This window comes from Mobula hypostoma, chromosome 13 (genome assembly GCF_963921235.1).
Source record: "Mobula hypostoma chromosome 13, sMobHyp1.1, whole genome shotgun sequence".
Lineage (NCBI taxonomy): Eukaryota > Metazoa > Chordata > Chondrichthyes > Myliobatiformes > Myliobatidae > Mobula > Mobula hypostoma.
The window spans coordinates 23,071,642-23,095,838 of record NC_086109.1 but is presented as its reverse complement, the minus strand read 5'-3'; the positions used below and the strand labels follow the sequence as shown (position 1 = coordinate 23,095,838).

The 24,197-nt window shown below is 43.1% G+C and overlaps 1 protein-coding gene across 2 annotated transcripts in view; it reads left to right on the top strand.

Annotated features, from left to right (window-relative positions):
* Positions 1-22,929, top strand: part of srgap2 (SLIT-ROBO Rho GTPase activating protein 2) — a 198,567-nt gene extending 175,638 nt beyond the window's left edge. For both annotated transcript variants that reach the window (XM_063065453.1, XM_063065455.1), the window contains exons 17-22: positions 918-1,142; positions 2,553-2,632; positions 12,117-12,297; positions 15,318-15,464; positions 15,756-16,080; positions 18,690-22,929. In XM_063065453.1, the coding sequence (XP_062921523.1) occupies positions 918-1,142; positions 2,553-2,632; positions 12,117-12,297; positions 15,318-15,464; positions 15,756-16,080; positions 18,690-19,073 (1,342 nt within the window). In that variant the 3' untranslated portion in view covers positions 19,074-22,929. The remainder of the gene's footprint in view (positions 1-917; positions 1,143-2,552; positions 2,633-12,116; positions 12,298-15,317; positions 15,465-15,755; positions 16,081-18,689) is intronic.
* The last annotated feature ends 1,268 nt before the right edge of the window (positions 22,930-24,197 follow it).

Below are 24,197 nucleotides of genomic sequence, written 5' to 3'. Positions count from 1 at the left end.
GATATTCATGCATCAAGTAATCCTGCTGTGTCCAGGCCAACATTTTCCTTCTTCAAACACCTCCAGAAATAAAGCAATTAATCGTTAGTTTAACCTGCCCTTTCAGTTTGAGTATTTTATGGGGGAGTATAAAGATCTATTCTGTTTGTTAACATTTCTGTATCCGTCCTGCCATTGTCTAGAATGAGAGCATTTTCCATTCCGTTGCAAGCTACTCACACAAAGAAAAATCCTTTTAAAAATGGATTAAATTGGTACCATATGTTTCTGCACACTAGCCACTCATAGTGAAGCCAGATGTATTGTACGCATGCAACATTGCTTCATTGGCTAACCAGAATCAGAAGCAGCTGGATGGATTTAATAGTCACAGTTCAGAGTCAGCATATGTTCATGTGCGTTTCTGTGCATATGGCAGTCGTTACCAGTGAAGATTAGGGTTGGATCGCTTCTCAATATGTGAAAGATGCTATAGAAATACAAAATTTCAATTTCAAGTACATTTGTTATCGAAGTATGTATAAATTATACAACCATGAGATTTGCTTGCTCACAGGGAGCCACAAAGCAAGAAACCAGAAAGAATCTAATTAGAGAAAAGAATAAAAATAAAAGACTAACACTCGATGCGCAAGAGAAAGGGAAAAAAAACACAAATCATGCAAACAACAGCATTCCGAACCAAAATTGAGTCCTGAGGTCGGAATCCTGGAGCAGGCCCAAAGCCTCGCTTATCAGTTCAGTATATTAGCTTCTTATTGGCTGCTCACTTCTTGCAGAGTAAAAGTTGAATTTGAAAGTACATCTCAACATTAATACCAATGCAGTTTGACATTTTCGTTCATGTTCAGTATTAATTAATTGATTGAGTCATTAAAATTTAAAAGATCAAATGTTTTATATTTTTTTTTGTGAAGCTTATCGCAGTTCAGTGAGGAAAACATGATGGATCCGTACAACCTGGCTATCTGCTTTGGGCCCACCCTCATGTCCGTGCCTGAGGGCCATGATCAAGTATCCTGCCAATCTCATATCAATGAACTGATAAAGTCCATCATTCTACACCATGACACCATTCTCCCAGGACAAAAGGAGCTGGAAGGGCCTGTGTATGACAAGGGGCTGACAGGAGAGGATTACTGGTGAGTCTTTGCCTAACACTACCTATTTGTGACCTAAAAGGTTTGGAAAATCCCCTCGTTTGGTTTCCTCGGCTGGTGTGAAACTAAAACCTGAGAGCACAACTAAGCTCACTTGTGTGGGATTTCCAAGTTTCCCTATGCCCTTTCAATGACTGACAACGTTTGAGGCCTGAGCCCGACAACCACGTTGCCAGGAGTGTTTCACATTTAAAACTAATCTCAGGACTTCAGTATGTCTTCCTCTTAATTTACTGCTAGGCCATCAACAAGGATACCTCAATTGCAAAGCAATGGCTCAGATAAACATTCAGAATTTGTAAAACTATTGTCACCACAAGGCAGATTTAACCAGGTAATAGGGGAAAACTATGCTATCCAGCAAAGTATCCACAGAAGGAGGTGATATTCAGCCAAGAAAGCTATTAAAGATATTAACTGGTCTAGCCATGTAAACACAGTGGCTGCCAGAGCAGGTTAAAGGCTAGGAATCCTGCGGCGTGTAACTCACCTCCTGACTCCCCAAAGCCTGCCCGCTGTCTACAAAGCTCAGATCAGCAGTGTAATGGAATACTCGTCACTCACCTGGATGAGAGCAGCTCCATCAACACTCAAGAAGCTCGACACCATCCAGTACAAGGCAGCCCACTTGATTGGTACCCCTTTCACAAGCATCCAATCCCTCCACCATCGACGAACAGTCACAGCAGTGTGTGCTGTCTACAAGACGCACTGCAACGACACACCAAAGTTCCTAAGATAGCACCTTCCAGACCCACAACCATTACCACAAGAACAGCAGATACCTGGGAATACCACCACTTGGAAATCCCCCTCCAAGTCACTCACCATCATGAATTGGAAACATATCACTGTTCCTTCATTGTCACTGGGTCAAAATCATGGAATTCCCTCCCTAGCAGAACTGTGGATGTACCTACACATCAGGGACTGCATGGTTCAAGAAGGCAACTCATCACCACCTTCTCAAGGGCAGTAAATGCAGGCCTAGCTGGCAACACCCACATCCTGTCAATGATAAATGCTTCTCTTAGGACAATTAGTGTGCTAAAAGAGTCAGAAACAACACCTCTACTACTGATTGATTTTCTTTGGCCTTCAATCCAACCAGTCAGATCTTGTGAGCACCCTGATTCCTGCCAAGCATTCCTTTGTGCACTGACTACCCAGAGCAGTCCTCACAGGTCCCCAGCCACCTCCACTTGCCGTTAAATTTCTGCTCCCGTTCCGCTGGCCGGGCAGACAGATTAACCTGATGTTGGGAAAGAGTCGACGAAGGATTATTTAAAATCGGCAAGGCCTGAGTATCTGTGTCTCCACCATCCGCCCATTAAGTTTGACACAAACATGAACACATTTCTCCTTCTTTACAAGGTGTCTTTTATTTTTTAGTGAGAGTCCTCACGGGGACCCTGCCTCTGCTGAAGATGTTGTGCAGGATGCTGGTACAGAAGCACACACCAGTGAAGATGGTATGTTGTTGTCTTTTCCCTTTATTCGTGGATTCACAATGAAAGGAAGAGAATGTTGAGGAATGCAGGAGAGACATGTTGTTACACAAGAAATGCACTTCAAAATATATTTCACATCTCTGTATATCAAACGTAGATAGAGTCCATTTATTCTCATCCAGTAAAGTCATCTGCACTACTTTAGCCAGATGCGGATTTGTACCTGGAATCTTCTGTTTATTAATTTAGAGATGCAACGTGGAATACCTCCTTTGGGCTGTGCCAACCAACAATCCCCCTATTTAATCCTATCATAATCACGGCACAATTTACAATGACCAATTAACCTACCAACCAGTATGTCTTTGGAATGTGGGAAGAACCCAGAGCACCTGGCAGTCACAGGGAGAACATACAAACTCCTTACAGGCAGCGACAGGAATTGAACCCGTATTGCCTACACTGTAAAGCGTTGTGCTAACCACTACGCTACCTGTTTCAAGGACAGACACCATAGATCATTACAATTAGAGATGACAGACACCACCATCTTGCAGGAGGAAGCAATAAATGCCCTGTCTGTGTAACATCCATGAAAGTGAATGTATCAATAATATGGCAGAAATGGAAAACGTGTCATAGTCACAGTTATTTAATTTGTTCTGGGATCATTGCATAAACAGAAATGTAGGCATGAAGATTATGTCTGAGGAAGGATGTTTGCATCACAGAACTTTAATAATCATTGTCAGTATTGTACCTCCAAGTACATAACTCCTTGAAAGTGGCTACGCAGGTCGATGAGGTGGTTAAGAAGGTTTATGGAATGCTTGCTTTTAGTAGTTCAAAAGTCAACCGGTTATGTTGCAATTCTATAAAACTCTGGTTAGGCCTCATCCTGGAGTATTGCATTCCATTCTGGTTGCCCCACCGTAGGAAGGATGTTGAGGCATTGGAGAAGGTGCAAAAGAGGTTTACCAGGATGCTACCTGGTTTAGAGGGCATGTGCTATCACGAGAAGCTGGATAAACTTGGGTTGTTTCTCTGGAGCACCCGAGACTGAGAGGAGATCAGATAGAGGTTTACAAGGTTATGAGAGGCATCAACAGAGTGGACAGAGAGGATCTGTTTCCAAGGGTTGAAATATCTAATACCAGAGGGCATGCATTGAAGGCAAGAGGGGGTAGGTTCAAGGGGGATGTGAGGGGCAAGTTTTCACTCAGAGTTGTGGGTGCCTGGAATGAGCTGCCTGGCATGATGGTAGAGGCAAATATATTAGGGGCTTTTAAGAGACATCTTGATAGGCACATGGATGTAAGGAAAATGGAGGGATATGGACATGGTGTAGGTAGGATGGATTAGTGTTTGGGTGTTTTTGATAAGCTCTTAACTGATTAAAAATGGCCTCTTCTATATTCCATGTTCCAGTTCTTATCTGAATCAGGGCTCAGGGATCATAGGGACAGGTATTTTGTTGCTGATCTCGTACGTTTCTCACCCTTCTTCACAGAGATCATTAGCAGTTCCCTCCTTTGGAAATGCCCTTCCTAAACCCATCTCTCCAGATACTCTCTCCTGGAACGTACTTTCCAGCTATACCCTGACTCATATAAATAAGTGCACTTTAAGGCCAGTCCTTGGCTGTGAGATGACTTTTAGTAGTTTCTGTGAGTAAGCTGTGTAAGTTGAAGATGTGGTAAATGTGATGTTGTAAAACAAGTGGGAGTGGGTCTTCTGAAGTCCAGGAATTTGTATGGATTCCGCTGAGAGACATGTTACATCTCAGTGGGAGTTGCAGGATTGGGATTCTGTGGGAGTGACTCTACCTTGTAATAGATTTATGCAAATCACTATATTGCAGAGATCTGGAAAGAATTCATCACACAGGCAAGATTACGCAGCCTCTTAGTATATTCAGGTGTGCATGACACCATGAACAGCTCTCCCTGTCTTCTGTTGATAATCATCACCAAGGAAATCTTAAAATCAGTACTGGAGAGATCTGGGAAGATAGATCCATAATTCTTTGAAAGTGCCATCAGAGGTAGATAGGATTGTGTAAGATGTTGGTGAGGCCTAATTTGGAGTATTGTTCGCAGCTGGTCACCTACCTACAGGAAAGATGTCAATAAGATTGAAAGCGTGCAGGGAAAATTTACAAGGATGTTGCCAGGTCTTGAGCACCTGAATTATAGGTAAATGCAAGCAGGCTTTTTCCACTGAGGTTGGGTGAGACTAGAACTAGAGGTCATGGGTTAAGAGTGAAAAAGTGAAATGTTTAAGGGGTACTTCTTCACTCAGAGAGTGCAAAACAAGTTGCCGTCAGCAGAAGTGGTGGATGCGGGCTGGATTTTAACATTTAAGAGGAATTTGGATAGGTACGTGGATGAAAGGGATGTGGAGAGCTTTGGTGCAGGTGCTGGTCAATGGAACTTGGCAAATTTATGGTTTGGCATGGACTAGATGGGCCGAAGGGCCTGTTTCTGTGCTGTAGTGTTCTCTGACTCTAATGTTTCCCTCCTGTTTAATCCCTTCATTGTCTGTAGTACACTGTGAAATGTCCTGCCTGTATTACAGGGTCCTCCTTTATCTTTTGCTGCATCTCTGTATTTTATAATGAGGAACCTGTGTCCACAGTATGGCTTGCCTCACAAGTAGACATTGGTTTGGCAGAGAAGAATTCTCAGTTCCTGTCTTGAGTAAATCATCCTGTGTAAACAGGATAACAGCAGTGCTGTGTGAATGTTTGAGAGCTCCATAATATCTCACTCGCTGTTCCCCTGCTTAGATCTAGCTTCAGTGGGCTGAAAGGAACAGACTGCATGCCATATATAAATGTAAATAAACAGTGCGCTTCTGGCAACAGAGAGAGGAGTTAGACACGCAACCTGTGCTTACTTACAAGGCTGCATATATAACACAGTTAATGATTCTCTTATATCTCTATATGTGTCTGTACCAAATTTCCAGAACAGTATCCATTACTGATCAGTCCAGAGATGGCTTCGAGTCCAATTATACAACTCTTCGGTCCATTGAGATTTATAGCACAAGAGAAGCTCATTCAAGCTATCGGGAGTGTCCAAAGCTGATTGTACCCTCTGTCACAGATAGTTTGCAAACTGAGGATTTGGGTGAAGAGGCCTGGAGAATGTAGAGTGGGTAAGAGGAGACAAAGAGGACGCTAGACATGCTGACCAGGGAACTGTTTGGTCCCTGCTATTACCATGGCCTTTCTGGACAGGCAGTACCATATCCCAGGGATTATCCAACCCATGAGCTCAAATGATGTAATTTTTCTTACTATTAAAACCCAAATGCACAAGAGAGTAAAATTAAAACAACTGGAAAAACCTTTCCCCAGTAATTTTTTCCCTATTGTAATACCAACACTATTCCCCAACAGCTCCCTCCCCAACCACCACTGCTACCCTAGCCACCAACCCATGTTAACAAAAAGCTGTGCATTTTTTTTTCTGGAGCTTTCAAGACAAAATAAAAGGCTTCTAAAGATATGGAACAGGACTAAGTTAAGTGGAGGGTTTGGTCCAGATGAACAATGACCTAGTTAAATGATGAAGCAGTCTTTAGGGACTGAGTGGGCTCCTTCATCTCCTTAAGTCCCCGTGACCATAACTTGATCCTACGATTTCACTCTAACCGTTCGGTTGTGTTTGCTAACATTTGGCTGAGGCAGAGTTGCTCACCAAAGGCGCTTGCAAATTTCCACAGATATACCAAACTGGTTGCATCATCTTCTGGTACGGAAGGGCCACTGTACAGATCAGAAAAAGCTGCGGAAAGTTGTAAACTCAGCCAGATCCATTATGGGCACCAGCTTCCTCAGCATTCAGGACACCTTTAAAGGGTGATGCCTCAAAAAAAGGGCATACCATCACCCAGGACCTGCCCTCTTCTCATTGCTACCTTCAGGGAGGAGGTACAGGACCCTGAAGACACACTCAACATTTCAGGAACAGCTTCTTCTCCTTGGTCGTCAGATTTCTGAATGGACTATGAACTCATGAACACTACCTAAATCTTCTTTCCCCTCACTTTTTGTACGACTTATTTCATTTTCTGTTTTTATATATGCTTATTTTAATTTATAGTTTTTATTTTTATGCTTTGCAATGTGCTGCTGATGCATGCCGCAAAATTCACGTGTGCCAATGACATTAAACCTGATTCTGATTCTGTGCTTTAAAGGAAAAAAATCTGTAAAAATCTGCTCCTTTCTACTGGAACAAGAAACAAATTAAACCATAACCCACTCACTGAAGTTTTGTTTTGCAAAATTACGTGTTGCACAATAACAAAGGGGAAAAACTTCAAACAGAGGCCATCAGCAGGAAGAGTTTATTGGTGCATTAACAGGGCATTTGTGCAAATCAACTTTCTTTTGGCATTAAGTCTTTCAGTGGAACTAATCCAAAATAACTAAGCTTTGAATTTAGGCATTGCACACACACCAGGAAGGCTAATACTCTGTACTAAAAACTAATCTATTTTTCTCAAGGTGGTCAGCAATAAGGAATAGTCTTTGGTGAGGAGGTGCTATCTCTTGCAACACGTGTTAATTTGCAGCCAGGGATAGGAAATAATTTTGAAAAGAGCACGAAAGTTTCATGAACATTTCTTTAAATCAGTGGATCCTGAGAATGGGCGCCCCTCCCCGCCAAGAATGGTGTTAAAAATTGTTAAGTATTTTCTTTTGAGAAAATATAGAGAAACAAGTTTTATAACCAGAAGACACAGAATTCATGTAATTTGAAAATGAAGCAGAGGAAGAGAGAAAATTATTTTTAAATAGGTTGTTGTGATCTACCTATTGAGAAGAAGGGAACTGTGGTGTGAGGTGATCTGACAGTCTTAATTGCAATACACAGCATCTGCAGAATCTCTAGTGTTTAGTCTTAATTGCAGCCATCTTCCTCCTGAGCGGTGCCATTGCTACTGCTCATTTGGCATATCTGCTGCTAATTCAGACAAGAAGTGACTAAGCCAAGTAAGGGGATTATGCATTCATTAACTCCAAACTCAATTATCCCTCTGCATTCCTGGCCAGCCTCCCACCTCCCACCCCTTCCACATTTCTCTTCAAAAAATATTGCCGTCAATATCCATCAGCCTTGCCACAGTTCATGCTAGGTAGAAACAGGACCGTTGGCCCACTGTACCCATGCCGATCATCAAATACTCATCTAACCAACTTCCTTGACAGTGACCTAGTCAAGAACAATGGCATGTGATCGAATGCTAGTTAAAATTCTCATCAATGTGTTCAAATCTCACCATGCTTTTATCCTGCCCGTCCCTAACCTTTTCTCGTGCGACCTCTGAGCCCCTCCAATTCATCCTTGATTTTCAACACCTCATTATACTCAGTTAGGTCTTCCAGCAACCTGGCATCCAGTTCTGAAGTTGCCAGGTTGCATCATGGCCTGCTGTGAAAAAGCCTCCAAAAGGTACATTGTCCACCATTGCACAGATAAACACAGAGCACTGCCGCAGGAAAGCAACATCCATCTTCAGGAACCCCCACCACCAGGCCTTGGTCGTTGCTGCCATCAGGAAGGAGGTACAGGAACCTCAAGACCCTTACCACCAGTTTCAGGAACACTTATTACCCCTCAACCATCAGTCTCTTGAACTTCACTCGCCTGTCACTGAACTAGACTGGCTTACAAGGACTCTTCATCTCATGTTCTCGATATTTATCGCTTATTTATTTATTGTTTTCTTTCTCTCTCTCTCTTTGTACCGAACAATTTGTTGTCCTTTTTTTTTGTTGCACATTGGTTGTTGTCTGTCCTTTCAACTTTCAACATCTCTTTCCCTCCCCTCTTTTGTCACTTCGTTTACTGCTCCTCATTGGTGGGGTGCTATTTGCTTGCCTCGGCGTGGCTCGGGGTCAACGTGGATTTTTTATTGCTCTGGTGCATCTTTGGGTCTTTCACTACTTCAAGGTCCTGCATAAGCACATGTAGCTGTATTAGATTCAAGAGGGGTTCCTGTTCTGCTTGGTCTGCCCCATCTGCTGAAGCCTCTGTCTGCCATGTCTTGGCCCAGTCCCAGGGTCACAGGAGGAGCTAAGGATATTGGGTATCACAGAACCACAGGGGGCTTCTCTGCAGCTGTTCTGTCACGGAAGCTGAGGGGGAGATTCAATCTTAATCGGGCTGTTTCTGTTCTGTTTTGAAAAAAATACTGCTGTTATTTCAGAATTATCAGTTTTATCTTTTGTGAAAGCTGTCAGGGATGGTTGAAATTTTTTCTCCAGCTTTCTAGCTCTTGAGGGGGAAAGGAAGAACGTGTATGCGTCTGTGACAATGTGTGCAACTATGTACATGTGAATTTGCATGTGAATATGTGCTTCCCAAGTGTCAGTGATAGCTTGGTCACTGGCTTACTGCATAGTTGCACTTTTACTCTGTACTGAAAGCCATGTGATGTTCTGACGTGCAGTTCAGCAGTACAAACAAGACTATTTTTCTTCTAATTGACCTCCCCTGAAGGAAAGGGTGACCTTTCTACAACTCGGTTGTATTCTTCGTTTCCTCTCCCGCTGCAGACAGTGAATGAGTTACTGTGATCAGCCCGGTTCCATTCCACATTGTCTTGTCTGCCATTTGGCAGGACAGAGATCTGTGTGTGTGTGAGCGTGCATTCTGCAGATCTGTAAACGTTAGCTCACCATCAGGGGCCGACTTGTTTGGTCCTTAACTCCGACGCTATGATGCACGGGAAGGCAAGCAATATTCTGAGGGAGTGGTTTTAACCTTACCCTTCCAACGGGAAACTGACATAAAACAGGTTGCCACAAATTTCAGTAGAGCATAAGATCAGACAGCAGTTAAATGGAGCATTTTTAAATTCAAGTTGTTGTATGCCAGCAGACATACATTTATAAATACATTAAAAAATTAATCATTTTAGTTTTCTCAGCCTCCTTTGTGGCCAGTGCTGATTATCTTTCTGTCTTCCGATTCATGGAAGCAGGCTTTTTCCACTAAGGTTGGGTGGGACTGCAACCTGAAGTCATGGGTTAAGGGTGAAAGGTGAAATGTTTAAGGGGAACATGAGGGGCAACTACTTCACTCAGAGGGCTGTGAGAGTGCGGTGCATGCAAGTTCAATTTCTGGGATTAAGAGAAGTTTGGATAGGTACATGGATGGGAGGAGTATGGAGAGCTATAGTCCTGGTGCAGGTTGATAGGACTAGGCAGTTTAAATGGTTTGGGCTTGGACTAGATGGGCCAAAGGGCCTGTTTCTGTGCTATACTTCTCTATGACTCTCCGATTCCAAGTATATAAACCCAAAGCTCAGCAGTTATATTTTAGCTGAATGTTCCATCATTATTGCAGATGTTGGAAAAATACACTGCTCCTTCCTGTGGTTGATCAGTGTAGACAGTGGCTGAGACAGGAATAGGAAAATACATAGTGTGGTCGTGAGGGTGATCCCAGCTAGGTGAATAGCGTTAGGTATGGGCCAGGACAGAGAGAGATTAGTCAATGTTCTCATGCAGCGGAAACACCCCCACCACTACTCTCCAACTTATCTCCTCGCCATCTGGTGTCGTCTGTTCAGAAATACACTTAAAGTGAAAGTACTGTACTGATTTTGGCTTTGGTGTTGAATGTGCAGTGTATCCATTTTTTAAAAAAGGTGAACTTGCATTTTAGGTCGCTCGAGATATCACAAAGAGCTTTTCAGCCAGTTATTTATTTTGAATTGTAGTGAAAGATGGACATGCCACAGTCAAAAAATCCCACAAGCAGAAATGGAATAAATCAATAGATCATCTGACCTAATTAATTTGGTTAAAGGATAAATATTGACCCAGGCTTGAAACTTAGTCATCTGACAGGAGCTGACTGAATGTGCCGGATTCATGTTAGGATAGGTGTATGTTTGGATAAAATGTTCAAGGTCGATTCGGGTCTAACTGTAGCAGCCCATCTCAGTCCTTTATCCAGATCCAGATGATTTGCTTTGTGTTACACTGGCTGTCCTCTATTTTTGATCAAAACTCTATCTGCAGTATAGCAAGTTCTTCTTATCTGTTTTTCTGCCAACCTCTCTGGGGTTATTCAGGTATGGGTGGAAATTATACTCGGATTGATTCAGATTAGATCAGAGGTTCCCAACCTTTTTTTCCATGCCATGCACCAATACCATTAAGCAAGGTGTCTGTGGACCCCAGGTTGGGAACCCCTGGATTAGATCAACTTTCAGTTTTATGCATGAGCACGTGTCTACTCAGATGGACAAATTAATATATCTGCTAGAACTGGGTTTTAGTGAATGGACTGTATCCCATCAAGGGAAAGAAGGAGATGAGAAAGAAAGGAGGCATTGGCTGGAAGAAAATCTAATCAAGGCACAGTTAGCAAAGAATCAGTTTTCACCAGGGAATCTCCCCTTTTGTTAGCACCTTGCCATAAATATTGTTTTGACACACATAACTTTGTCCAAATGATGTCATTCTAGCATTGACCTTAAACTGAATGAATGAGGATAGTCAAAAAGAATGTGTTGAGCTCACAGGCCTTCGGAATGCTGTAATGCAAATCGTTGTGCCAAAATGAATATTGAATATAAAATGCAAAGAGCTGGACTTCTGAACTTGGCAAACAATTAGTAATAGCTGACGGCCCACACAATGAAACAAAGTCACCAGTTTTCTGTTGTGGCATCCACATTGAGTTGCTTATTCGTGCCTCCCCTGCCCCTGCCCTCGGACTCCCACTGTGCAGCCATGGGAACACGCTGCGTCGACCAGCACCAACAAAGATTATTTCACATCTTTCAGTTTTTCAAAGCAGCATCCAAAGAAGATAGTTCTCAGGTCGTTTCTTGCAAGATTGGCACATTTTCTCCTGAGTTGAGGGTGAGGCGATTTTCTTGAATCACTACATTGCCCATTGCTTAGGTCAGCAGTTCCAGGGCTCATACCAACAACATTTAAGAGTGAATCATGTATATAAATCTGCAGTGTGTGTAAGTTGGAAATTATGATGTTACCAAGTCATTGCTCTTTTCCTTCTCAACCATGGGGATCATAAGAGAAGGGTGTGTTTTCAATGTTGCTGTAATATTTTATTGCCAGTTTCACAGACACTTGCCCAATTGATGGCATCAGGTAAATACACTACCTGCTGTAATATTTAAACTGTCTAGAGAGCTTGAAATGCCTACTGTTGTGGTGAATATGAGTTTCAGCTCAGCAATTGTAATAATCAGTTCACTTGATTGCTGTCCTTTCTTCTGTCCGGTCCATGTGAGTGATTGGTGCTGCATGGACATGACCTGTAAGTCTCATATTTTGTCAGCTTTCAGCAGATGCTCGTGCAGTAAGTGCCAGGACCAATTAAGGCAGGACATCCAATATTAGAGTGTCTATTAAGAAAGGGATAGGGAGATTTATGGGAGGGGCAAGTGGCGCAATCTAAATAGTTCACTTAACTCATCAATGATTTTGCTTCTCTTCCTTTTGTAGAAGGTGAGCCGATAGAAGCCATTGCAAAGTTTGATTACACTGGACGCACAGCCCGGGAGCTCTCCTTTAAGAAGGGCGCGAGTCTACTGCTCTATCAGAGAGCTTCAGAGGACTGGTGGGAGGGCCGACACAATGGAATAGATGGACTTGTCCCACATCAATACATTGTTGTCCAAGACACGTACGTTCTTATCAATACTTAAGTCTTTGGCTACAATATTTTTGAGCAGCTCATCCCTTCGTGGCCCTCTGCTAAAGCAATCCAAAGATGGTCCTACTAGCCTGCCTTCTCTCCATACACTTGTACCCATCTCTGCTTTCAATCTAAACTTCTTTCCCGGAAAAGATGCACTCATCTCTCTCTCCATTGTTCCCTGTAACAAAGCATTGCATGTTCCAACAGTCCTTGAAATTTCTCTCAGTCTCTGTGCTCGAAGATGAAAAGCTTGTCACTAATGTCCCTTTGTCAAAGAAATAATCTTTTCTTGATCATCATGTCAAAAGTTTTAAGTTTTACTGAAAATAAAAATCGCACTCACTATCCCTTTCTGCTTTTTCTGGTTTTCTAAATGTCATCTCAAGGTAAGAATCTTTTCTCATATCTGTAATCTACCATCACGTATCACTTGGATGGGTCTTCACTCCATCTGTTCTATGATGTGATGGTAAGAACTTAATGTAATGCTCTAGCTGTAGACTGACCTATGTTCTATATAAATTAACCATCACCTTTTTATACTTCTGTACTCTGCTTCTATTTATAAAACCCAAAGCACTATGAGTACATTTTTCAATTTCCTCTGCTTATATGTTCAAGATGCTCTATATTTGAACCACAGGGTCTCTCTGTTAACCTTACTGCATATTCTTACACAGTGCACACACTCATTTCCTGCTCTTGTTTGTAAAGAAAAAAGGTAAAGATTAGCTTTATTTGTCACATGTACATTGAAACATGCAGTGAAATTCAAAGATTAGAGATTCAAAGTACATTTATTGTTAAAGTATGTATAGTATATAACCCTGATATTATCTGTGTACGCAGTATACAACCCTGAAAGTCGTCTTTCCCACAGACAGTCATGAAACAAACCATGGAAGTAACCCATTTAAAGAAAAATGTCAAACTTCAAACCCCCCCCCCTCCACCAATGCCACAAAGGAATTGCGCCAACAGCAACAAAAAAATGGGCAAAACTACAGAATATAAAACACAAAATCAAAAGGCATATTTTAGCTCGGTTCAGCTCAGTCGTCATTATCTGCAGGCCATCCTGATTCAGAAATCACCCAAAAGTAGTAACAGAAAAGAGCGACCAGAACCAGGACTAGAAATAGAACACATCATAAAAACTGAATTGGAGTCCAAATCTATAATCCACGTTGCTCCGGCGCCATCCGCCGACAGCATCAAGGGGGAGAGAGAGATTACTCAAACACAAGGACAGGGGCAGGGAGAGATCATCACACACAGACACCTTTTCCAGCACCAAACGGGAGATTGATGGACGGCACTGAACATGCGCTTGCCTTCCGCACCCACCTCGATGATATCCGTCTTCCTAGTGCTTTAATTGGCGAGAGGTGGAGTTGATCATGGGCCTGCTCTTGGCTTCCTGGCCACCAGGCTGCATGCTTTGCTCACAGCTCGTGGAACTCTCCGAGACAGCAAAGCGCCATCATATACATCAAGTCAAATCAGCAAGGGTTGTGCTGGGTTGCCCGCAATTGTTGCCATGCCTCCAGTGTCAACATAGCATGCCTGCAATTCACTAACACTAAACATAGGCCTTTGGAATATGGGAGGAAACCAGAGCACCCGGAGGAAACTCGGGAGTCACAGACTCCTTATAGACAGCGGCAGGAATCAAACCCCAGTCTTGCAGCAGGTGCTGTAATGCGATGCGCTCCCACGTCACCCGAATATTTTTTCACATTCATTCATATCAAACGGTTCCTGCCCTCACTAATCTGCCAGCATATCTTTAGAAATTGTCTAAAGTAGCTCATTGTTTGCAAACTACTGTTTCAGGAAGATTACCTTTCACCAAATCTTCACATCTGCAGCCTGGTCTGCTGACTACTTCCAACAATTTAGTTTTATTTCCGATTTCCAGCATCTGTCACATTTTTCTTATCCTCTCAATGTTTATATAATCTCAAAATTCACTGTGCTGGGATAGAATTCTAAATACCAGTGTCCTCAACCCACCTTGAGTGTCAGTGACTTTGTGCTGTGATAGTGTTATAACTACCGATATATGAAATGCAAACTGCAAAGTATAGTTTCAGAGATGGGTCTCCAAGTTTTTATTTTGTTTACACTATCTTAATTTAATACAGTATTTTTAATTGTGCCATGGCAAATTAATTGAGTTTATCTGTCTCTTGCCTCCTCTCACAAAATATTCTATCTCCTCTCAGCCCAAATTCTCACTTTTTCTCTTCCTTCCATCTCCTTTCCCACCTGCTCTGTAATTCCTGTATTCCCTATCCATTTCTGCACTAACACACCCACTCAATCCTCCAACACTCTACTGCATTCTTCTTCATTTTTCCATCTCTTCACATCTCCCTTCATCACGTCTGCAACATCCACGTGTCTTCTTCCCCTCCCTGACCCTCCTGTTCTGATCCTTTCTTTGTTCCACTTCTTTCTCTACTCCCCTTCCCTTTCTCCCTCCTCCCTTTCCTCTGCTAATGATTCTTCCATGCAATTTTCTTTCCCATCTCCTTCTCCTTTTCCTTCACCAACCCTCTCTCTCTTAACTTCTTTTTCTGTTCCTACCCTCTTCTCTCTATTCTTCCTCTTCCCTCCCTCTTTCTATGTCTTTCATCCCATCCTCTATCACTTCCCCTCCATTACTTGTCCACCCTGCTCGTCTTTTCCTCTGTCTATCCCTCCCTCCCTTCCATTTTAATTTTTATTAGAACACAGCAGGCCCAGTGGTATCTATGGAAACGAGTAAACAGTCGTCGCTTTGGGCCGAGACCCTTCATCAGGACTGGAAAGAAAGAGGAAAGATAATCTTTCCAGTCCAGTTGAAGGGTCTTTGCTCAAAACGGTGGCTGTTTACTCTTTACCATAGACGCTGCCTGGCCTGCTGAGTTCCTCCAACAATTTGTGTGTGTTGCTCTGGATCTCCAGCATTTGCAGATGTTCTCGTGTTTATTTTTAATTACCCTTCGTTCTTCTCTCAGTGATGATGCATTCTCTGACCGCCTGAGCCCGAAAGGAGATATTGAGCCCAGCAGTGCCCCACCGCTGGAGGAACGACCCCTGTCGAAGACCAGCATTGGTTCACCAACCGGACATGTTGCCGACATTTACTTAGCAAACCTTAGCAGGTCAGAATCACTGTCCTGAAGCTATGCTGTGTTTAAAGATAAGTGTACAGAATCTGCTTATAGAGATAGTTCCTGTCCAAGTCATATCAATAGCCTCCTGAACAGTCTTGTCGGATACGTCAATGAGTGTCTCTCTCGTGGCTCTGGAAATTTGAAACGTCTGTCGGGAGGGAGTGGCAGAAAGGCTTTGGACTTTGAGGTAGTTGTTCAGGGCTGCGTTCAGAGATGGTGGTGTCTGCGCTTCAAAGAAGTTTTTTCTCTCTGAGTGATTCTTTTGCACTGTTAATCTAGGCAGAAGAAGAAACAGGAATCCGGGAGTATCCGGCGGTCATTCCGAACCACTGACAGTCACAGTCTCACTGGACTGGCTTCCTCACCCACAGATGGTGCGCCCCAAGGCTCTGCCAGTCCCAAGGGCTCTCCACAAGTAACCCAAATCAGTTCCAAGGAAACGCCAGAGAAGCGGCCCGTTGTGACACACGGCAGCCTGAACTCAATCAACCGCCGGCCCTCGGCAAACAGGGCAGACAGTCCACAGATCCGTAAGGTGGTGGCAGCAGGAAGGTCCAAAAGCTTCAGTAACCACAAGCCACTGGACCCAGAGTCTATTGCGCAGGTACAGTTCCATACCTTACAACCTTAACTCAAATCAAATCAAGTTTAATTAGCACTCAGCCATACATGGACACAGCCGAACAAAAGAGTGTTCCTCTGGGTCCAAGGTACAAAACATACACAGCACTTAGCAATCAATAGTCAAAAGAAGGTGTAATATTGGTTCCTAACTCCTGCCAACTGCCTTTACACAGAGTAAAGAATGGCCAGATGTTTGCGAAATGACTACATGTACTGGGCTTTGCCCAGCACATACCCAGAAGGATACATGCGCACTGGAACTGTAAGCAAAAGTAATGGCCTGTGTACGGAAAAATTTTGTGCTGTGCAATTTTTTTGCCCAGTGACAGCAACATGTGCAGACTGAATTTTTAAGTGGAAGTAAACCTGAAGGATCTCTAAGGATAATAAACCATTCTGCTTTAATGAACTAGCAGTTCTTCTGCATTTCACGCCCTTTGCTTCTTTGAAGTTCAACATAGTGAATCAATCATTTCTTCAATACAAACAGTCAGTTCTAAAATCTGCAGACAAATCATTGCAAACTCCATATTGTCAACACCGTCCGCATCAGAAACCAGGAAAGGAAATGAGATTGTGTACGATCGTGAAATATACTTAACATGCTGACGAGGTAGAGGGTGACAACATTTTGTGCGCAGTTTACATTCCTTTGTGCACTAGTAGCAAACTGTGTGCGTGCGCGCATACGCGCACTGTAGAGGGAACATTGAACAAAATAATGCTCGTCGGCACCATGACATTGACTTTGCATAGGGAACACAGAATCAGAAGATTCATTAAACTGCATTGAATACACAGCACTGAATCCACCTAATAATTCACTTCCTTGCACCAGTTGGTGTTTCATTAGATCATAGCTGATCTGCACCGATTTTCCCATTATCACTCCTTATCCTTTGAAGCAGTTGACAAAGAGACTTGTACAGCAAAAATCTATTGAATTTAGTCTTGAAGGTTCAACTAAACTCCAGCAATCACAGCCTTCCACAACCTCAGATAAGAAAAGCAAGCCAAACTTAATTTGCAGATATTAATTTGAGCCTCCCACAAGAATCCCTCCTTTCCCTGTGCTTCCCCCTTCCCCCTTCTTTTTCAACGTCCATCCTTTGTTTTACTCTGCTCCCCGCACCCTCCCCATCTTTCCTAATGCCCTCCCTCTCTGAGGTTAGTAGCTGTCTGTTCCTCATTGTTCAAGAGAAAGCAGAGTGCTGTGAAGTCATAGTTATTGATGTGTCTTCAGCGAAGGAATACGATCCTGAGGATAGCATTACTGTCTGGGGCCCTTTGAGTAACTGCCGAGTGATTTACGATGATGGGGGTGGCGGGCTGGTTGATGTTGTTAGCCGGTGAGCAGTGACACGAGGTTTGTTACACAGGAATTGTTAGCTTTCAAGTTAAGTCAAACAGATCTCTGTGCACAGTTTCTGAACAGAACAGGAAAGCGTGGAATTAGGTTTCAGAGAAAATTCACATTCATGAAGAAGTTAATATCTCTCACTAAGGCTCTTGCTGTAGATGAAGTATTTTCCTGTCTTGTCTATTAAAAATCTACTGCAGCAGGAATCTGCTAAAGCGCCAGCATTTTATCTTAGTTCCCGAGCATTCGGAAATCCTTGTGTTGCTGAGGGATCCCGTGATCGTTGTACTATAATCTGCCGTGCCTTCAAACCTCGAGGAAGCCCTATTTTAAATTACAATAATTGCTTTGTTTATTTTTATGGTTTAAAAATAACCATAATTTATTTTTAAGGCTATGATGGAGTCACAAGGTTCTTTGTAGTCCTGTATTTAGTTGGGATGTGTAAATGTTGGATAGAACAAAGACACAACAAGATGATTCCATCTCTTAGAGGGATAGCATATGATCTAAAAATTGCATTCATATCGAGCTTTCTTATCCTCACCACATTTGAAAGCGATTTATTCCAAATGCACTTACACCTATGATCAATAGGTACAACTTGATCCTGGATAACTGAAGTAAATGATCGATTAATTTTGCAGAGTTCGCTTCAATTTAGATGTGAATTTCTTCACATCTCTCTGCTCAGGTAGCGAGGTTGTGTTTAGCTGAGTAGGTTGGGAGGAGCAAGCGTTCCACAAATCTGAGGAATAGCGAGACAAACATTTGAATTGCCAAGCCGTATAGAAGACCGTGGACCAAGTACTGGTGACCAGGATTAGTGTAGATGGGTAATTGAAGATCAGCATGGACATGGTGGGCCTCAGGGCCTGTTTCTGACTCCCATGTTTGTTTTTGGTCAAAGAGCATAGTCAAGTGATGTGGTTTTGCACAGATCTTGAAGGGTACTCAAACTACTAATTGCTTAAAATGAAGCAGGACAACAGTTTATAATGCACACCAACGTAAAACAGGATCTGGTTCATAAATGCTGGTGTAGAGTGGTGCGGGGGAAAGGGTTGGAGATGCTGCAGAAATCCAGGCTGCAGGTGTGTGGAATGCTTGAATGCTTGACTGGGGTGGTTTAATTTGCATCATTATGTTTCGCGCTCCACTTTAAGATGTCTGTTAACATCTCGGCTCTTCGGTACATCCTAATGCCTCCTGTTTGTTTTTCTCTGTAGGATATTGAGGCCACGATGAACTCGGCCCTTAATGAGTTGCGTGAGTTGGAGCGCCAGAGTACAGTGAAGCACGCCCCCGATGTGGTCCTAGATACTCTAGAGCCCATGAAGACTCCTCCGTCAATGGGCCCCACATCCGAGCCTTCCAGCCCACTCCATTCCCGGATTTTGAAGGACTGTGAGTCTTCTCTGCAGCGGAGTGCCAGTTCGTCTGGGGACATGCCGTGCACCTTCAGGCCCGTTAAGTCCGTGAAAATAGCAGCTCAGGTGAAACCTCCAGCACTGAGGCCAAAACCAGTGGTCTTTCCAAAGACAAATCCTAGCACTCCCAGCCTTGGATCCCCAACAACACAGCAAGCAACCGACAAGTCTTGCACTGTGTGAGACCCTCTGCATAGGCTCAGGAAGAAAAAGTGAGTGCCATTTGAGTGTTCATAAGAGGGGAGAAGGAACCAAAATAGCGCCTTCAATCAAGGTTAAGCTCAAGAAATGGTCTTGCTTTGAAGCAGGATTTGGTCCAGTTGTGCCAATCAATCCTGTCTCCTGATGAATTTTAGATCTTCCTTTGACATCTCATCAAACCAGCAAAGCCAGTATGCTTCAGTGTGCTGTTTCAACCTTTGCAACATAACTGGAAACCAATATAATGCAAAATTAATTCAGCCCTTGCAAACCAAATAGATTTATGCATTGATTTGTTCTCCATCTGTCTTCCCGCCTTTCTCTCTCAAATCCACGCATCCTACGCCTTTGCCAGTTTTCTCAGCAGATTTGGTGGTTATTCTGTGCCGTCCACATTTGGTTAACGAAGGAAGAACAGCAATTGAATTGTTTGTTGCCTTGAAAACAATGAACGAAAACTTTTGTTGAATCTTCATGACTGTTACGGTAACTCGGGTATTTTGTTGGGGCCCTCTGTTTGCCTCAGAAATTTACCACCAAAAAAAAAGACGAATTGAACAAGTGGGTTATGCAACACCATCAGCTCTTTTAAGAAGAAATTATAATCAAGACTTGCTGTGTCATTACTTTTTAAATTTTATTTTTGAAAGCTGAGTACATTTGTAGTACCAAACTAAGCAAGGCTTGTCCACTCGTGTGTGTAGGGAGCAAGGCCTTGTTAAAGGCCTCGGAGCTTAGCGCAAGAAAAAAACAATTAATTTTTAAATTTTTTTATTGGACTTTATTGTGAACAGTTCATTGTAAATGGTGAATTATATTTTGACAGATTCATTGTATTTGAAAACTGGAAACGTTTTGTAGGGTAGTAAATTTTAAAAAAATATATAATATTTTTAGGGGAGAGACTCCCAGTCAACCTCAGATGCTGTCCTGTGAAATTCCACAGCAATCTACAACTGGCATTTGTTATCAAATCTCTCACCCATGATTTCTTTGTGATCAGAAAAATCTTTAAATTAATTTTGTTTCTTCATAACTCCAATTTTTTTTGTCTGTGAAATGCCCCAGCCAATGTAAATTGTAAACGTACTCGGTGTTTTACTAACCTCTGAAGGAGTAATGTTATTTTACCAGGGTCTGATTGAGAAGCAGCATTCAAACTATTGTGAGATTCAGGCACCACCCAGTTGTCAGAGTGAGCCAAGCAGGCCAGAAGCACCCTCTCTCCTACTCCCCCCCCCCCCCCACCCCCAACACTGCCCAGTCAGAGCTGCGTTAATTGATCTCAGGAACTGCACTTGGGCACAGGGCCCTGAAAGAGAGTAACACCGTCCAAAGCTTCCTACTCAATCTCCAGCCATCGACACTATTCTCACCTCATCAAAATGCATTGAAAAGCAAAATATGCAGCTACTGTAAATCTGCAAACTAAATAGTAAATAATTTGTGGAGGGGGAGAGCAAAAGAATTAACATCCCAGGCTGATAGTACCTGGTCAAAAAGGTATTTTCTGCTTTGATTTTAGGAAATGCATGTCAAATGAGAACAGGGTCAGACTAGGCATGATGCGCCCCACCCCCCAATGGTAGGAAGGCTTGTGTCTGCTCATTATCCAGGCCCCTAATTCAATGACGACCATTTGCATTCATATGGCGCCTTTAATGCAGGACAACATGCCAAGGTGTTCACTGGGAAATACTCAAACAAAGTTTTTGGAACTCCACAAAGGGATATCAGAACAGCTGACCAGAAGCTTAGTCAAAGATAGATTTTAATCGTCACAAAAGAAGAGAGAGGGGTGAAGAGGTTTAGGAAATAAATTCCAGAGCTTAGGACCTCGGCAGCTGAAGCTTCAGCTGCCAGAGCTGGAGTGATTAAATATGGGGATAGAGGAGACTGAATGGAGTGCAGATAATTCTAATTAAAATATCGGAAAGTCTCTGGAATTTCATTCTTTGACACAAGTCGGAAGTTTGAATGAAGGCATTCCTGTCCGGAAAGGTCCAAGCTGAGCTAAACCCTTGCGTCTGCAACAGACGCGCCCAGCAGCGTAGTCGTCCTCAGTGGCCAGGTTAGGTTAACCTGCCGAATCTGACTTGCCAGTAAATGGGAAGTGGGAATAGCCGGGTGATCCCCATCCTGAGATTTGACAGCACGGAGCTGAACTCTGTGCCTCACTTCCTGCCACAGAATGCCTTAGTTTCTTGGTTTGGAGATGTTGAGTGGGGCTAAGATCTGTGTGGGTGAAAGATGTATTCTGCGGTCACACAGCATTCCATACGTCAGTCAGTTTTATCCTCGCTGTCCCTTCCCACCCCCACAATAAAATAAATGACACGGGATGACCATTTTAGCTGCGTGCTATCCAAACAGCCAGGTCTTCCGTTTCCACAGCACTGAAGTTTGTTTGGTAGTCAGCCTGCTAAAATCTCAGCCAGTCCACAAAATAAAATAGAGCAATGAAACCAACCAAAAGTACACGGCATGGTTTTGATTGCAGTGGTGAGAGAGAGAGAGAGAGAACTTAATGTATATTTAAATGCATTTTTAACCAGTGGCTTCTTGCAGGGATGAAGCGAGGCCTCATTTACGGTAGAAACCAGTGAATCCTGCCCGATCTCAGGTGAGGAGGAAGATGGCGTGGTGAGGCTTTGGGTGCTTATTCTTTGCACCGAGGCTAGTCATGAGAAGGGTAGTGTAGAAAGTCAGGCTGATCACAGTGAGTTCACTTTCCCTATTTTAAAAGTTCTTCAAGGACCCATTTGTATGATTCTCGGGGCTGAAGGGTTCTGGCGAGGAACGGGGAAGCTGTTTATAATCAGTCCTTTAATAAGTTCTGCAGCTACACGCAAAGTTCACCAAGCAAAAATTTTTTTCCTTTGGGATGATGGTGAATATTGGTAGGCTGGGTTGAGGCGTTTGATGTTGGGGCGTTCGCCGAGCTTGGCGATTAACCTGCAGACGTTTCATCACCAGTCGAGGCAGCATCCTCAGTGCGCAGTTGTAGGTGTTTCTCTCTGGGAGTGCTCGCGTTTACGTAGGCCCCTGTTCACTCTCCTCAGTCCTGACTGGCTGCCCCTTCAGTTGACATTTAAATTCTATTGGCTCCCGTTTCGTTGGCTCTTAGACATTTGTTCTGTGGCAATTTGAATCCAGTCACTCAGGACACATCTCAACAAGCTGGTCAAAGCAGCAAGGCCTTTTGAATCTCCGTTCTCAACAACTGCATATACCCCACCACGTGGACCCAAGCTCTACGAACTGGGGTAGATCACCAGATGTGACCTCCAGCCTACACTTGAGTTGATAACCCTCGGCAAAGGGATGGAGGAGCACTGGGATTGGCCTTCGATGTCATTCACCCATCGGGTCTCCTGGTGCTAACTGCTTTACAGCAGCTTCTGCTGGGTTAGTTTGGTTTGAAATAACGACTCCATCAAGGTCAAGTACAAGGCTAAGTGACAGAAGAATGGGTCATCATTGTCAAACGTCAGAGCTAAAGAATGGTCATAATCTGGAATAAATCACTGACCTGGGGGAGAAGTATGGGTGCACCATGTACACCAGTAATGTTTGTCTTGAAATCCCATCTTCCCCAGGAGCTTCAGTGCCAGTGTCACTCACTATCATTATTATGGGCCACTGTGGTTGAGCAGTTAATACCCAATGGTATGAAATCAGACCACTGCATAAGTAAGACTGTAATAATTAATTGTACAGAATATCTGTGTATATGTAACTACACATCAGTGACTGTAAGGTACAGCATTTTCTGGTACAGTACTGTGCAGAATAGTAGATGTTAGTCAATGAACAATAAATCTCATATTAGTCTCCATGTAATTTGTGTGTTATTCTTGGAGTGAGACCTCCCGTCGGAAGAGCTGAAACCCTTTGAAAGGCCTGATTTTCCGACTAAGTTATTGTCTTGGGATACATGCGTTTAGAGTGACAATACTTTCTTCTCTGTCTCTCACCTTCTCTCCATCCTCTGCTTGCTGTGTAACCCTCAACAATATCTGTTGATGGCACCAATGTGAAGAGGGATGGACCGACAGAGGGGGGTAAAGTTTTTATACAGCACTTTTCATTACAGCCAATAAAGCACTTTGAATTTTTAGTTACCCTAATACAATATATGAAACATGCAGCCAATATGCCAAGATTTTGCAAACTGCCTTATTATGATGACAAGCTGATCTGTTCTTTGTGATGTTGTCTATAGGATAGAAGTTGGTGAAGTCATGGGGATAATTTCATTCCCTGGCATCTTTTACATACAACAGGGATCTGTTTAAAGGCTGATCTGAGGCTGACAGTATATCACTCACTCAATTTAGCCCAGATTTTTCCATTCAATTTCTCCAAGGTGACACTTGAATCATTCAGCAAAAAAAAAGGATATCCACTGAGCCATGGGTGAGAAGAGGACGGTGAGTTTCTCCCTAAGTCAGCAGAGTCCATGTGGTGGTGATACTCCCATCATTGTGATTGGTGGGAGTTCCAGGACATTGGATTAATGACGAGGGAGCAATAACTAAAGTATAGTATGTCAAAGTTGGGACAGTATTGGACTTGGAGCTTATCGAATCATAAGCACGAGGAAATTGGCCAATGCTGGAAATCCAAAGCAACACACACAGAAGTCCAGAAGAAGGGTCTCACCCTGTTATGTCGACTGTTTCCTCTCTTCCATAGATGCTGCCTGACTTGCTCAGTTCCTCCCGCATTCTGTGTGTGTTGCTCATCGAATCATTATAGTTTATGGACTACTGTCTTCCTCCTGACCAAAAAAGTGCTGAAAAGACTAACATAATTTGAACATAGAACAGTTCAGCGCAGGAACATACCATTTGTCCTACAATATTGTGCCGGACTATTACATTAGTAATCGAATGCCCAACTAAACTCATCCCTTCCACCTACAGAATGTCCAAATCCTTATATTTCCTGTACATTCATGTGACCATCTATGAGACTCTTGAACACCTGGATTGCATTTGCCTCTACCTGCCATCACCCCAGGAGCACATTCCATGCACGCACCACCCTCTGCTTAAAAACACTTGCTTCCTTTGAATCTACCCTATCTCACCATAAACATAT